The 15472-nt window shown below is 63.1% G+C and overlaps 1 protein-coding gene across 2 annotated transcripts in view; it reads left to right on the top strand.

The window, feature by feature from the left end:
• Positions 1-15472, top strand: part of ZFPM1 (zinc finger protein, FOG family member 1) — a 61906-nt gene that overhangs the window by 34292 nt on the left and 12142 nt on the right. For both annotated transcript variants that reach the window (XM_070388570.1, XM_070388569.1), the window contains exon 4: positions 12196-12329. In XM_070388570.1, the coding sequence (XP_070244671.1) occupies positions 12196-12329 (134 nt within the window). The remainder of the gene's footprint in view (positions 1-12195; positions 12330-15472) is intronic.

Raw genomic sequence — 15472 nt, 5'->3', positions numbered from 1 at the left:
AGCTTGTCCACTCACTCGCTCCCATTTTCATTCATTGAGCACCTACTGTGTGCCAGTCTTTGTCACGGACCCTGCGGGAGCCCCAGCCGTCCCAGCGCCACGGACTATGCGGAGAGCGGTCAGCAGGGGCCCAGAAGATATGCAGGGAAGGCGACCGAGAAGGGGCACACGTGGTGAGGGGTGCATGCCTCTTGCCCTCGGGGGTCTGCACCAGGAGCTCCACGGAGGGGGAGCCAGCCCCGCAGACACCGGGGAAGATGGCCCACCCGCACGGCCGGTGCGGGGCCTGGCGGGGAGACCACTCGGGCCGGCCCAGCGGCCTTGTGGTGAGTGGACTTTAGGGGCTCCGGTGTGGACACGAGAGACCCGTGAAAAGGCTGACCCTGAAATGTGGTGGCAGGCACCATGCTCCCGTGTTTCAGGCGAGGACACTGAGGCCCAGAGAGACGCGGGGTGACCGGGGCTGGGCCCTGTAGTCCCCCCTCCCAGCCCAGCCCCACAGGGTTCTCCAGGCCCCTTAGTGGGCAGGTACGGACCCTGTGCCGGTGGAGATGGAGGGGGCGCGGGGTGCCCTGTGGGGAGTGTGGCCAGGCCCAGATCCCGCTCTCCTGGCGGCGGGTGGGGGCCCAGGCCTGGCCGCTGACCTCACCGCCTTCCGGGAGTGGCTATCTGCGGCTGGGCCGCCTATCTCTGCCGCGAGTGCTAATCGAGCCGGCTTCCTCCTCCGCCCTCCCGCCCGCTTCCTGCCCTGGCTGCCCCCAGCCCCGAGGCCGGGCGTCTGAGCGTCCGCCTGTCCCGCCAGGGCCTCCAGACATCAGGGGTGCGGGGCCACCCGGCCCCGCCTGGAGCCCCTGGAGAGTGCGACCCCTCCCGGAAGTGTGCTTCCTCATCCTCCTGGGCCCACTGTGGCCTGGGGCGCCTCAGCTCACCTCCCCCCACCACCTCCCATGGAATGCGCAGGCCACACACAGGAGGATGCCCAACGCTGGGCCGGCCTCACGACAGGCGGTTAGGGCCGTGCTGTGCCCTGACTGTCGTCAGCGCCTTCGCTGGCAAGGGACCTGCACGGCCGTGGTTACTGCCACCAGCACTGGTGACCGTCCAGCTACTCCTGGCTGGGGGGGCCCACTGACCATGGGCATCAGGACAGTCTGACTTCTCGCCGTCCCCACTCCTACTGGGTGTGTGGCCTGGCACGTGGGCCGCGCATCTGTGGGACAGGAGACCGGACACTCGGGCCATCTGGAAGAGCCAGGAGGGCTGAGGATGGCGGGCGGGGCGGCAGAGTGGTGTGTGTGACATGGGGCCCCCTCCAAGCCCGCACGGGGGGCACCTTGGGGTGACCTGGGCTCACGGCCCAGGGGTCAGGGGCAGACTGGGGCAGGGCCGCCCTCATGCCCGGCTCTGTCTGTCTCGGGATCTCCCCGCAGACCAGGTAGCAGGCGACTCTGGCCGGCCCGCCTGACAGGTGAGGAAGGCAAGTTGCAGAGGGTCAGCCAGACCAGGAGGGGAGCCGCCTACCCGGCCTTCCCGATCTAACAATGTCCCTGAGCCCCTCTCACGCGGCGCTGGGCTCCTTATTTATTTATTTATTTATTGTTAGTGCTCTGTCTGCGCGCTAACTTCTTATTTCCTCACCGCGTGTTTCCATTACTACAGCAGTGGACGCGACCGATAAGATCAGTGCCTGGAGATGGGACAAAGGGGCTGCCATCGGCTCGAGGGCTGGTCATATCCTGCCCGAAGGGGCCGAGCGGGGCCTGAAATGAGCGATGCTATCGGGGCATATTGTGTGTTGGGGGGAGGGGTCCTGCTGCCTTGGCCACCCCTCCCCCTCCAGACAGAGCCTCTGTGTCCACCCCTCCCCGACCCCATCCCCACACACGCCCTTCCACTAGGTGGCCCTGGCATCTAGCCAGCCAGCCCGGGTCCCAGGTCCACTGTGGTCTCCGTGGGGCCAGGAGCTGCTGGCGCAGTGGGTGCAAGTTGGCCACCGCAGCCCCGCGAGTGCCCACACACTCAGGTGCTCAGGCCAGAGCCGCCCAAGCCCCTCAGGGCGCTCAGATGCCCCTGCCTTGACTCAGCAGTTCAACTTCTAGGAATTTACCCCAGAAAAAATAATCTCAAATGCAGACAGGCGTAGGGCGGTGTGGTGGTGTGGATAGTCATCACCGCATGCGGAAGATAGTAAGCCATCAATGTTTTTATTTCTGCGGCTCTGCAAAATGTCCACACGTAAAGGGAGAAATGATTCCCAAAAAAACGGATTGCACACAGACACCCTGCCAGGCTGTGTATGCCTACTGCCGCCGCCGCCTCCCCAGTCCCAGGCCTTTCTGCCTCTCCTGTGGGCCCGGGACCTGACAGAGAGGGCAGGAGCCATCACCTCAGCAGATGAGAGAGGTGCGGGTCCCGAGGCAGAGAGCAGGTGGAGCCCAGCCGTGGGGTGCAGACACATGTGCTCTGTGGAGGGTCAGCGGGGGTGCCCTGGAGGCTCCTGGGCAGAGGCTCAGAGAAGGGCTCTGTGTCTGGAGCTGGGGCTGGCCGGGGACCGCTGTGTGCAGGAAGCAGGGCCCTCTGTCCTCTAAGCCGCCTCTTCCTCAGCCCCTGCCCCGCCCTGCCCACCCCCCCCCATCCCCCCCCCCCACACACACACACAGGGGCAGGAAGAACAGAGGGCTGGACAGGAATCAGGGGCTGGGCTTGAACTCAGTCACCACCACACTGCGTGGCCAGATCCCCTCTGACCCTCGGTCTCCACCTCTGTGAACGCAGAGAATCGCCACCCCCAGGGCACGTGGTAGCTTGAGGACTGAGTCATCCGCGTCCTGGGAGCAGGTGTCTGCAGGTCCGCACGGCTCCTGAGAGGGGCTCACAGTTCCTGGGACCGGCCTCATGCTGGGTCATCCTCAGGTGCCCTGGGCCAGTGCCCCAGAGCCCTGGGGCCTTGGGTGACACAGCCATCCCCGGGCTCAGCCTCCTCCGTGGGTGGAGTGGCCCAAGGGTGCTCACACAGGGTCTGCCAGCGCTTCTCCCAAGGGAGATTCTTACTCCCTAGGGGCCGGCCCTGCGGGGTCGTGTGGTGTGGCAACTTCCTCGATGATGTTGGCCAACCTCAGTGCCCACCACTGCCCTCAGGGCCGGAGTGGGCCCCTGCCAGGCTGGGGTGGTGCCAAGGATCCTGTGGTGGTGCCCTGGCAGTGGCAGGGTGGGCACCCTCTCTTTACCCTCCCGACCACCCAGCCTTGGCCTAGAGCCTCAGCTGCCTTCATGCCCACCTCTCCTGCCCATTCACAGTAGAGAGACAGGGCCCAAGGGGCAGGTGGGTGGGGCCCCAGGGTACAGGGGGTGTCGGGGCCAGCCGGGCCAACTGAGAGGTGGTGAGCTGGAAGCCGGCCAGAAAGAAAGGCCCTCGGTGGCATTGGCCCCTGGAAAACAGGGCCGGGGCTAGGACGCCCAGGCTGATAGGAGCCTGATAAGCTGTTTGCACAGGAGGTATTTTCCTTACCTTATCACAGCTCCTGCTTCCAGCCCACCCCTCCAGGAGCAGGCAGGGCTAGGGAGAACCAGGGACCCCCCCCCACCCGATTTCTCAGGCCACAGGTCTCTCCCGAGATCAGAGTCCCAGGGCCCAGAGCTCCTGGGGCCCTCTGCCCACTCCACAGATGGGAAGGCTGAGGCCTGGAGACCAGGACAGTTCTTATCTTCTTTTAAGCTTTTCGGGAAGGCTGGAGAGACCATGCGGCCACCTACTTTGAGGCCATGGGGCCCCACAGGTCGGTGGGCGAGGGGGGTCAGTCAGAACCCTGGTGTGGGGCCGGCCCCACCCTGCACTGCTGGCTCTCCCCAGGCAGTCCCAGTCTGCCATTAGCCGGGGCCAGGGTTCAGCCTGATAGAGATAGGCTGTTGTTCTGTGTCAAAAAATCAATAATCCCAGCGATGTCCCAGCGATAGGAAGAGAGTCACAGCACCAGCTGGCGGGGTGGGGGTGGGCAGGGGCTCAGCACCTGGGGGCTGGCGTCACCCACTGGTGGGTGGGGCCAGTCCACAGTGGACTCCAGGCCCAGGGGCCAGCATGTCCCCCTCCTTGCCCATTCCGTGTGCCAGCTCTTCACAGATGGGAAGCGGGAGCCCCAGAGGTGGCTCTGGGCCTCCATCCATCTGGGGGCTCAGGGCATGTGTGGGCGGGCATGGGGGCACACCCTACCCCCGGCCCCACGACCAGCTGCCCCTTCTCCCAGGCCTGTGGCTCATCAGCAGGGCCCGGGTGCTCAGCTTCAGGTCTGCCCCCCTGCCACCGTCCTGCAGACAGATGCCCACAGGGTGGGCTGCACCCAGGCGCTCTCAGACACAGCCAGCCGCCAGTGCCCCCTGCCCAATGGGTACGTTCTAAGGGGAGACTGAGAGTCACTAAAATGCACACATGGGCCCCTTGGCGCTGGAGGCAGCTCAGGGCACAGTAAGCTGGTGGAGGCACCCCGCTGCATGAGGGGACTTGGGAACAAAGGCCCCCAGCCAGAGTGTCCAGGGTCCTGCCCACTGAAGGGCCCTCCCTGGCCCAGGCCCTGTGGTGCCTGGCACCACCGGCCCATGATGGACGGGCCTCCGTGCCGCCCCACCAGCCCCCCTCTGCCGTCGGCTCTGGGGAACCTGCCTGCCTGCCGGCTCCACCCCGCACTAGGCGGTCCCCATGAGACACAGGCGGCAGGTGTGCCCCACCCCAAGGGAGGGGCTTGAGAGGGGTCCTCTGGGTCTGAGCTCCAGCCCCGCCCCCACCACCTGCCGCTGTGAGTGCAGGATCTGTGGGCAGCTTCTTGCGAAGGAGTTTCTGGGCTCAAAGCCCTTTGAAAACCTCTGGCCTGGAATGAGAAGGCCATCTCATTCCAGGGAGGCTCAGCCTCTGCCCAGCCTGGAACTCAGGAGTGCTGGCAGAGGGCACCAGGCCGGCAGACAAGTGGGAGACCCCCGAGCGGCGGTGCGCCCCGCGGCATGCAGGGGCCACAGGGGCAGCTCCCAGGCGTCCTCTCATCTGACTTTCCCTGTCAGTGAATTGGGCATCATCTTGGTCACAGCCACAGCTCCAGAGCCACACCCTTGGTAAAGTGAACTACACAGCAGAGATCTGGTGGAGCTCGGCCCCCAGAGCGGGTGTAGGATAGAGTGGCATCTGAGGCCGAGGGGCAGCAGGCAGCACTGGGCTCCAGCAGGTCGTGGTCCTGTGGGAACCAGAGCCTGGCTCTGTCTCAGCATCCAGTTACCCCCACAAGGCCAGAGACCCCGGTGTATGCCATACAGTTCTTAATTCATTACAGCCCGTCACCGTTTTCATACATGCCCCCAGCTCCTCCAGCTGTTTCTGCTGGTTCTAGGCTCTCCTGCCAGGGTCCAGGTACTCTAAGGGGCTCCCTGGGGGCACCCAGGCTGGAGGCAGAGGGGAAACCCTCACCCGGCCCCAAAGAGCCACTAATCCTCCAAGCACTCAAGCGCCTTTGCTCTGAGCCAGTGTCTCCCTGAGCTGTCTTATCTAGAAGATACGCTTCAGGTTATTCCTTCCATCTTGGCTACGCCGCTGCTGTGGGCCCAGGGTTCCAGGGCTGGGCCTGTGTGCAGGACTGGGTCAGGATGGCTTCCCACCCTGCTCAGCTCCCCTGTGGAACAGAGACAGGATCGTGCCTAGGGCCCAGAGTGCTCAGCCTCTGCTTGTGCTGGCTTTGCTGTGAGCGAGAGCATACTGCCTGGGTGGGGTCGTGGGTTGGGGTCAGGGAGATCTGGGCTTCACCCTCCTGTGCTGCTTGCTGGCCCTGTGACCTAAGACCATCCCCTGACCTCTCCAAGACATGTTCTCCTTGCCTTGCAATGAGTGGCAGAAATAGACCCCACCAATTTTACCCCAGAGCTTTGACACTTTGTCCTCGTGAGTCACAGCTGGGAGCCTGCGTCTGTCCAAAAGGCACATGGTGACTAGTGACAGCAGGCTCAGGCTCAAGCTCCGCCCCTTTTAGTTCCCATGCGGGATTCAGGTGTGGCCTGATCCAGGCCATCTTCTGGTCCTGAGGCCTACAGGGTGGGACAGCTTAGAGAAAGCCACCTGTCAGCAGCCAGGGTGAGAGTCTTGCTGCCACCTAGCCTGGGGCACCAGCCTGGGTGGGAGAAGCCACATGGTTCCAGCAGATGTGTGGGCCTCCTGCTGAGCAGCTGGCTGCCCACCATGCACGTTGACCTCGCTGGCTCACCCGGGCACATCCCACAGCGTTGCTTGTGCCGCAGGACCTGGGTCCCCCTCCTGGCCTGTCCCCAGTCCCCTCCTCTGGGCCGTGTTCCCCCGTCTGTAAACAGGAATCAAAAGCAGGCCAGCAGGTAGGACCTAGGGTGGGAGCATTCCGAGGAGATGATGGAAGTTTGCCGTCCGCCAGCACAGTCTGCCCTTCCAGCCAGATCACAGGAGAGCCACACACGGGCAGGGCCTCAGCACCGGCATAGACAGACCCTCCCCTCCCAGCCCAGAGACTCCACGGCCACAGAGCAAGAGGGAAGGTGACCAGCTCCAGGTCTTGTGTGTCCAGATGGGCCTCCACAGCCTTGGTGGTGCCCACCCTACCTGGCCAGGGTAACCCCACCACCTGGCCTACTGTGTGACCTTGAGGGAGGCGCACGCCCCCTCGGCCTGCTTACACGTTGGTGCGGGACGTGCTCCTCTGGGACCAGGCCCTTGGAGAGTTCTAGAACCCGCCAGGGTGGAGCCTGCTCACTCTAGGGTTTTCTTCATCTCCCTCTCACTCCTTCTCTCCCTTTTCTGTGACTTTTATCAAAGGCAAACAGCGTGATCCCTGAGATAGGGCCGCTCCCGACAAAGCCGGGGCCAGCTGGCCCCCGGGAGCCGCAGGGCAGGGCTGGGCGGGAGCGATGAGGCTGATTAGATAAGTGGGTTCTGGCAGTGACCCCAGGGTGGGCACCCACACACCGATCCCAGAGCCCACCGTTCAGGGCGGGGACTGCCGGGTGGCTGGCCTTTGTACCCTGGAGGCCACTGGCCATTAGCACAGATGGAGCCCGGCCCCTGGAAGGAGGGGCCAGCTAGCAGGGCGCGGGGCAGGCCTGGGCTCACAGACACTCCTGCGGACATCAGGACCCTTCGGTCAGAACTGCCAAGCGGCCAGCGGGCCGTGGCTCGGCCGGACCTGGGGGTGGCTGGGCTTGTGGGCTCCGCAGCCAGATGGTCTGGGTTGAGGCCCCAGATGCTCCCTCAAGAAGGAGCTCGGGTCTGGTCAGGTGGCGGCAGCCCTTGCTGAGCAGCCTCAAGCAGGTTGCTTGAGCTCTCTGGGCCACTCCAGCAGGAAGCACAGGCAGACCAGAGCCTCCTCACTGTTTGTTTTGCCTGTTGTTGAAGGAGGCCGCCAAGGACTCCAGGTTGTGGGACAGAGCTGGGGGCAGGGCCGAGTCTGAGGACAGCTCTCCGCAGCCCTGGCAGGACCAGAGGTGTGGAAACACCCAGGCGCAGGGGAGGGGGCATGCCGGGCGCATGTGCTGACCGGCACCATCTTTACTCTCGGAGCCACCAGCCCAGCAGGTGACCCGAGGCTCAGCAAGAGCCAGGCAGTGGCTGGGCTGGGACTCCAGACCCCAGTGCTCCCAGCCGCCACCCCATCTGCTGGGATCCCACGCCAGGCCTGGGGTGGCCATGCCCAGTCCTGCCTCCTTTCTCTGGCCCCTCAGGACGCCATTGAAGCGGTTTGAGACCTAAATAGATGTTTAAATCATGTAAATATGCAAAGGCTGAATTTTCTCATCGGGACTCTCACACAAGCTTTGGGGGTGAAATTGAATCCCAGCGTGGCATGTTTGTTCTGGAAATAGTGTGTGTGGGGTTGTTTGCCAGAATAAATTAGTCTCTGTCCCGACACTGTGCGGGCAGTGATGGCCCGACCCCCGTGGGGAGGCCCACCCAGGCCACACAGGACTGCCCCTCCTCCACACCAGGAGGAGCCAGCCCGCGACAGGAGAGCAGGGGCTGCCCACTGCCCCCACTGCCCCCCAGCAGCCTCTCCCCTCTCTCTCTTCTCTATCGCCTCCTGCCTCCACCCAGAAAGACCGAGAAAAGGGTGTCAGGGCCCTGACCGGGAGCGTGCTAGGGCTCCGGTCAAATCCCACCAGCCAGCTGTGTACCCTGGGCCAGTCTTTTAACCTCTCTGAACCTCATTCTCTCCCCCTGTACGCCTGGGGTGGGGGTTGCCGGGGCGGGGGGGTGTGGGCAGCTTCAGTGTGGCTGGGAGGAATCCCTGTGATGGCAAACATTTGGCTAAGGCTCAATAAACAAGCCGGAAACTCCATTAGGACCATGTTAGTTCTCAGGGCAGATGGCATCGTTCCCCCAGTGTCCAGCTGTGGGGATGGGGCTGTGGTAGGTAAGGCAGGGAGGCCTCCGCGAGGACCTTGCTGGAGCTGGAGTCCTAGCTTCCCTGCTTGCTCCAGCTTCTCTGGAGCTGGGAGGAGGAGATAGAGACATGGTCACAGGAGGCTGCCAGGGCGGAGGACACCTCCACCTGGAAGCCCACCCTGATTGGCCCACCAGTGGCGCTGCCACTGCTGTCCATGTTCCCTGGGAGTTCTGAGGGCAGAGCATGTGCCACCCTCAGCTCTGCCCCAGGGACCTACCTGGCGCTTTGTTAAGTCCAAAGACAGTTCCGGTCCCACCCGGCCAGGCCTCACACTGTGGCTTGAGCACTCCTGGGCCTCCCTGGCTCCAAGTTTCCTGTGAGTGCGGTTGGGAGCTGACCATCTCCAAGGCCACCAGTGTCTAGATCCTCTGGAGCTTTAGGGGCCGTTTAAAAATAGCTGTGTCTTCCTGTCTGTCATGCACCTGGTCAGCTGCCACCCCCAGCCCCTTCCTTGCTCATTTGTACTTTAATTCATTCTCAGTTTTGAATGGAGCTCTCACTGAGTACCTAGTCTGCCAGGAGTAGGTGGCCTCACTCACCTCACCCCTTTTTTGGATACAGTTATTTCTGGTTGGGTAAGGGTCTCTGATAGGTGCTAACTGGGCTTTAACACCTGTTTGACTTGTGCTTGGGGTTAGGCAGGAACTGGGAGCCGGAAATAGGTTATCTGAGTGGTTGGATGCTGAACATGACCAGGGCCACCGTGGACAGCTGCACAGGTTGTGCACTGCACAAGTGCACTGAGTGAGCTGAGGCTGAGATCCAGCCATGTTCGCCCCACCGAGCCAGGCACCTGCTGTGGCCCTGACTCTGCCCACATGGGGTACCCTTTCTAATGCCCAGCCTCTCAGGAATAGCCTCCCCTGGACTAGGGAAGTGGGTTCTGATTGACTGTTGCTTGATCCCCAGCTCGCATCCCTCAGGTCCCTGGCCTCCATGCCTTTCCCAGGCCTGGGCCTGCCCCCAGCAAGCCCAAAGTGATGGGTTCTACCTCATCGTGCTGAACGGCTGCCTTTATCAGGAGCCGTCCTCTCTGGCAGTGCGTGATACCCAGGAGATGGAGTGGGTGCCACGGGAAGCACCAGCCATGCTGTTATCTGGGAGCGGGGGCCGCCAGCCCTGGGGCGCGATTAGGGAGCCGGCGGTTTGTTGTGGTGTGGCGTGGGTGGGTGCTCTGCCCCTTCCTCCAGGAGGCCGCCAGGGCTAGAGGGGCTTCAGGATCCCACAGCTGTAGCAAGTCAGGGGGAACTGGGGGCCCAGGGCTGCACCCCATCCCGCCCATTGGTGGGGACCTGGGCCAGACACCCGGTCCCTGCTGTGTCCCCAGGTCTGGGCGGGACTCGACCACTCTTGGGAAGACTGAAACGACTTCCTGCTCCTCCTCCTCTGGGGAAGGTGGGTGCTGGCCTCGGATGGACACCACTGTCTCCTACAGGGGTCCCCAGCCTGACAAACCAGGAACAGGCCCCGGGCAGTGAGAGGACTGTCCCTGGCTTGTCCGTGGCCCCAGCAGCAGAACTGAAGCCCAGGGAGGGGCGTGGGCCTCCCTGCTCCAGAGGCCTGTGAGCGTGCAGACCCCACGAGGCTTGAAAGCTCTGGCTGTCCACACATCGGGGTTCGGAAAGATTCCTCCTTGACCCCTGCCTCCAGTGGGGACAATGGGAGGGATGGGCAGTATACCCTAACCCTGGTGGGCTCCCCCTAGCCTTGGAAGCAGCACCCACAAGGGCCCAGCAAGCTTGCCATTAGGCAGCCTCTTCTGCTCCCCACATTCCCACCCCCTGGGGCCAGCCAAGTGGAGCACCAGAGACCCAGGTACGCCCTAGAGAGCAGGGGCCTGGACTCAGATCCTGACCTCCCACTGTCAGCCTCACCACCTCTCGGGGCCTGTTTCCTCATCTGTACTGGAAGAGGGAACAAGGGGAAAGCCGACGTCACAGGGCTGTTTGGGCAGGAACAGGTGACCGGTGCTGGCCAGTACCTTGCGGAGCCCTGGCCAGGACCCAGGCCATCCTGGTGCGCGGTGGAGGACACAGCCCCTTGTGGGCGGGCCACAGAGCAACAGGGCAGCCTCTGCCCCTCCCCACAGGGCCGATAAAGGGCACCGCCTCCTGGCCTCGTCCTGGTCCCCTGCCACCTTATCAGCCCTGGGGAAGACAAGGACCCAGTTAGAACGTTTTAGCCAGGCCTCCTGGCGTATTTACACGTTATCTGTGCCATTAGGCCGGCAGTTATCTGATAATCAGGCCCATTAAGGCCACAGCCTGCCCGATCAGGGATCCAGGAAGTGGGGCCGACACAGCAGTGCTTGCTCGGGGTCCAGGCCAGGGCACATGAGGCTTCTGTAGGCCCAGGTGGCACCCGAGGGACGAGGTGGCCCTGCCTTCCAGGGTAGAGGGCGTGTGGCCTGGGAGGGACCGCCCTGTGGGGGCATGGCCACCATCATCCCCTCCCTGTGGGTGGGTAACTTGCCACGTGTGTCTCTCCCAGGCGGCCCAGGGAAAATCGCACAACCTTGGTGCCTTGAAATGTCGGAAATCTCTCTCACAGCTCTGGAGCTGAAGTCCCGCTCTGCCCCGAGGCTCCAGGGACAGTGTCCTCGCGGCTGTGTCATGACAATCCCTGCCCCATCTTCACAGGGGCTTCTTCCTGTGTCTCTCTCACGAGGACACCCATCGTTTGCTGTAGGGCCCACCCCCAGGTTGCAGTACAGTGTCTTTAGGGGCCGCCCTGTAGTCCACCCCACGAGGTTATGTGGGTCGTGCAGCAAGGCCCAGCCGAGCCTGGGAGCCTGACTGCAGACACTGTGCAACCCTGAAGTCCTGCCTCGTGAGAGGGACTGGGGGTGCTCCCGGCAGAGGCCAGCAGTCCACATCCACGGGACAGAGTCCTGCAGTGGCTGCCCCAGCCACAGGAGCCACCACCCCGGCCACAGCACAGGCGGCCTTAGCCTGAGAGCCTTTGACCCCCAGTAGCACAGCAGACTGCTCAGAAAGGCAGCTGCTGACCAAAGGCCACAGCAGGAATCCGGTCCAGACCTTTCCAGAAAGTGGGCAGGGGTCCTGCAGGGAGTGATGGCACCACCTGGGTGCACACGGTCTGGCTGTGCCAAGGACCTCAGGGGCAGGACACTTAGCTCCTGCCCTGGCTCCCCTGCTGGGCCCTGTGCTCAGGCGCTAAGAGGACTGACTCACTCAACCTCACCCCAACCCCAGGAGGTGGGAGGTATGCAGTCCCTGACTCATGGTGGGAAACCAGCATTTCCACAGCTGCCTGTACAGGTGTGCTCTGCAGATCTCGGACTCAAGCCGATGGGAGGGGGCTGGGAGGATTGTGTGGTGGGACGGGAGGTGAGTCTCATCGGCATCGTCATCCTCGGCAGTGTCGCCCCCATGTAAGGCAGAGGGGGTGACCTGGCTCTGTGTGCGCGATCCTGAGCTGTGCAAGGCACACGCATCCCAATGTGGCAGCCGTGGTTCCCGAGCTGTGCACCCATCTGCTCAGATTCAGTGGCAAGCACCCCTCGCTATCTGGTTGCTGCAGCCTGCCATCCCTCATAAAAGGTCTGAGCACAGGGTCTGGCCTGGCCCCCAGGACCCAGCACCACCCTCGTAACCTGGGCCAGGCCACAGGGCCACCCACCCGTCGCCTGCCCTCCTCTGCCCTCAGTCCCCTGAATGCTCCCGGGTGAGGGGGCTGCAAGGACGGACTGAACCTGGGCAGCAGGCCCTCCTCACACCTCTGACGTCTCTCCCTGTAGACGAGCTGGAGCCACTGCTGCAAGACGGACAGAGGTGTGTGCGGGCTCGCTGCAGCCTCACCGAGGGCCTGTCCTGGGGCCCGTTCCGCGGGAGCATCCAGACCAGAGCCTCATCCCCCGGGCAGGCGGAACTGGTAAGTAGCCCAATCTCAGCTGCATGGGCCAAGGCAGTGTTCAGCCCAGGGTACAGGCCCTTCAATCCTTGAGCCAGGCCTGGGCTAGACCCCCACCCAGGAGCTCCTGCCTCTCAAAACAGGTCAGGAGATACAGACATGAGGTGCTGGGACCAGGAGGGAAGGGAAGAGGTAACTTTATGGGAGCACAGGGAGGGCTGCCTGGGGGAGGTGGTGTGGGACTCTAGCCCTCAGGGCGACCAAGGAAGGGCTGCCTGGGGGAGGATTCTTTGAGCGGGCCTTCAGTGAAGGAGGAGAAGTTGGTGAGGCAGAGAAAGAGAAGGGCATTTGAGGGGAGGAAGCAGCAAGGGACTCAGTGCTGGGCCTGAGCCTGGCCTGTGCCCAGGCAGGCGGGCAGCACTGCCCCGGCACTGGGCTTCACGGATGGGGTCACCCCCAGTGGCCAGGGAGGTGGGTTTCTGGATACAGCTGCAACCCAGGGTGAGCGGTGCGTCCCTTCCCATGCCTGTGGGTCCTCCTGACGACAGGGAGAGGGCGCTGTTGGTGCCCGAGCGTCTCCAGTGCGGGCTGATGACCACTGGGGGCATGTCACCTGTCTCAGGGCTACTTCTGAGGTGCCCTCTCCTTAAGGCGAGTTGGTGCGGCATCCTCTCATGGGGCACAAGTGCTCCTTTTAGAACCTGTGTGGGTTGGTGTATGGGCGGTGGAGTGGGCGCCTGCTGTGATGGGAATGGGGTGGGGAGGGAGGTTGTGCATGACAAGTGTTCGGGAAACACCTCCAGCCATGGTGACGCTGGCCTAGAAGGCCAGGCAGCACCCAGCTTGGCCCCCCCAAGTCCAGGGCCCGGTGCCCCACGTGCGCAGGCGCAGCCATGGCCCAGGCCCTTGCAATTGCTAGTGTGGCATTCAGGTGAGGCTGGATCCAGGGTGCCAGCAGGTGCCCTGTGGTGCTGGGCCTCTGGTCGGCCTTCAGTGGCAGTGCGGGGCTGTGAGGGTGGGCTTGCCCCTCTCCCCCTCCCCACAGCTCTAATCAGCTCCAACCCGACAGAGCCCATTTCTCTGCAGAGGAAACCAGGCCCAGGCGCGGTGCCCGCAGCAGGGCTGGCAGGGAGCATGGGCAGAATCCCCAGCCATGCCCTTCCACGGTGGCTCATGGCCCCTAGCCACTCTGGTGAGAAGTGAAGCCTGGGCCATGGGTCACGCTGGGGCAAAGGTCTCAGAATCGGGACCTGAGCTTCAGGAGCTTGGAGACGGCTCAGCGAGGTGGTGGGAGGCTGGCCCAGGACATAGGATGCCCACCTTCAAGGCCAGGCCATCCCCATGGCACAGGGTCGGACCCTGGGGTCTCCTACCCTGTGGCCGCTTTGCCGTGTGCCCCGCCTCTCTGAGCTGCTGTCTCCTCAGCCCCGGGAACCTCAGGGGGACACATCGGAGTCCTGTAGGGTCCTTGAGACCCGAGCCTGCACTCCTGGCAGTGAAGAGGGTGGCAGAGCAGCAGCTCCTCTGTAAGGCGGGGAAGCCGGGTTCCCGGGAATGCTGGGTGGGTTAAATGAGGCGATACACGTGCGGTGATTACCCCAGGCCACGCCTCCAGGGCAGCATGGCCAGCACCCTGTGGAGGGCAACCCTCCTATCCCATGGCCCCAGGCAGGTAGGAAGCAGCGAGAGCTCCAGCATGGATTTCAGCTCCTTGGAAGGAGCCAGACTTGGCTCCACTGTGTGATTGAGGCTGCGGTGCTTACGCAGTCCCTATAGGCAGGAAGCTCCCTGTCACTGGAGGGACGCAAGTAGCAGCCTACCCTCGAGAGGGCAGCTGTTAGGCGGCGCTGATGGGAGCGCCGTGACTGTCGAGGCAGGCTGACCGTGCCCTCCGTCTGTCCTGAGCAGGACCCTACCTCTCCCTCCGCTCCTTCCTTGGGGAAGGTCAGCCCCTTCCAAGGGACAGCTGTGTGTTCCAGACACAACTGCTAGGCGCCGGTCTTTAGACTTGGCCCCTCACTTTGTCCAGCCCTGCCTGAGGGAGGCACTGCTGTTCCCAATGTCCAGATGAGAAAACTGAGGCCCAAGAGGGTGGGTAACATAATACAGTCACCAGGACCAAAGAGCAGAGACCCCTGAAGGTGGGGCTGGGGGACTGGAGCCCCGGGATCCCCACTGCACCCCCACCCCCAGGCCCTCCCCTCCTGCCGGCAGCCTCCCCTCTGGAGGTTCTTGTATTCCTTGGGCCCAGGGCACAGGTCAGCCTGGGAAGACTTGGCGTGAGGCTGGAAACCCTCTCCAGGCTGGGAGATAGTGTCCAGGGAGCGCTCCTTTGAGGCTCGTGCAGAGGAGCCCAGGGAGGAAGGGCAGCCCGCTCGGCCTGCGGCTTTATCTCCTGCAGAATTAAATCCTTGATTAACCCTTATCTTCCCAGCAGGCACTATCTCTGCCTTGGCGCCAAGTGTCCAGACACGCGTACAAGATGATTGATTTCTTAAAGATACGCGTGCCTCTCCGATACTTCATTTATTGTCTAAATATTTTCGCTAGCGTTCCAGCGGGCCCCTTATCGAGCTCAGTTGATGGGCCTGGCTCTCTCCCCCGCGTACCTCCCACCCCAGACCATCCCATCGCCCGCCACGCAGCTTGTCTTTGCTGTTTGGAGGACAAAGTGGGAGAGGGGCAACTCTGGGGTATGGCAGCACTTTCCCACAATCGCCCTGGGCCTAGGCTGCCTGCAGAGGGGAGGCACGGTGGCGTCCCTGCACACGCCAGGCCTTGGGGATGGGACCGAGGAAAGGACACAGCACACAGAGCCTGCCAGGAGTCAAGAGTTGGTTCGCTGTGGGACCTCAAGGTACCCCAGGATGCAACTGGGGCCTTTGCTGGAAACCCAGGGGTTGGAAGCCCAGCAGTGTAAAACTTGTACTCAGATGCAGAAGAAACGTTCAGGATGGGTGGTAGATGGATATGTAGATGGGTAAGAGGATGATGAGTGGAGGATAAGCAGAGGGACAGATGGATAGGTGGACAGGCAGATGGTAGACAGATGACCTGCTGCTGCTGCTGCTGCTGCTAAGTTGCTTCAGTCGTGTCCGACTCTGTGCGACCCCATGGACTGCAACCTACCATGCTCCTCCATCCCTGGGATTCTCCAGGCAAGA

The sequence above is a fragment of the Bos mutus genome, chromosome 18 (genome assembly GCF_027580195.1).
Source record: "Bos mutus isolate GX-2022 chromosome 18, NWIPB_WYAK_1.1, whole genome shotgun sequence".
Lineage (NCBI taxonomy): Eukaryota > Metazoa > Chordata > Mammalia > Artiodactyla > Bovidae > Bos > Bos mutus.
Note: the sequence above shows the minus strand (reverse complement) of the source record. Positions and strands in the feature narration are given on the sequence as shown.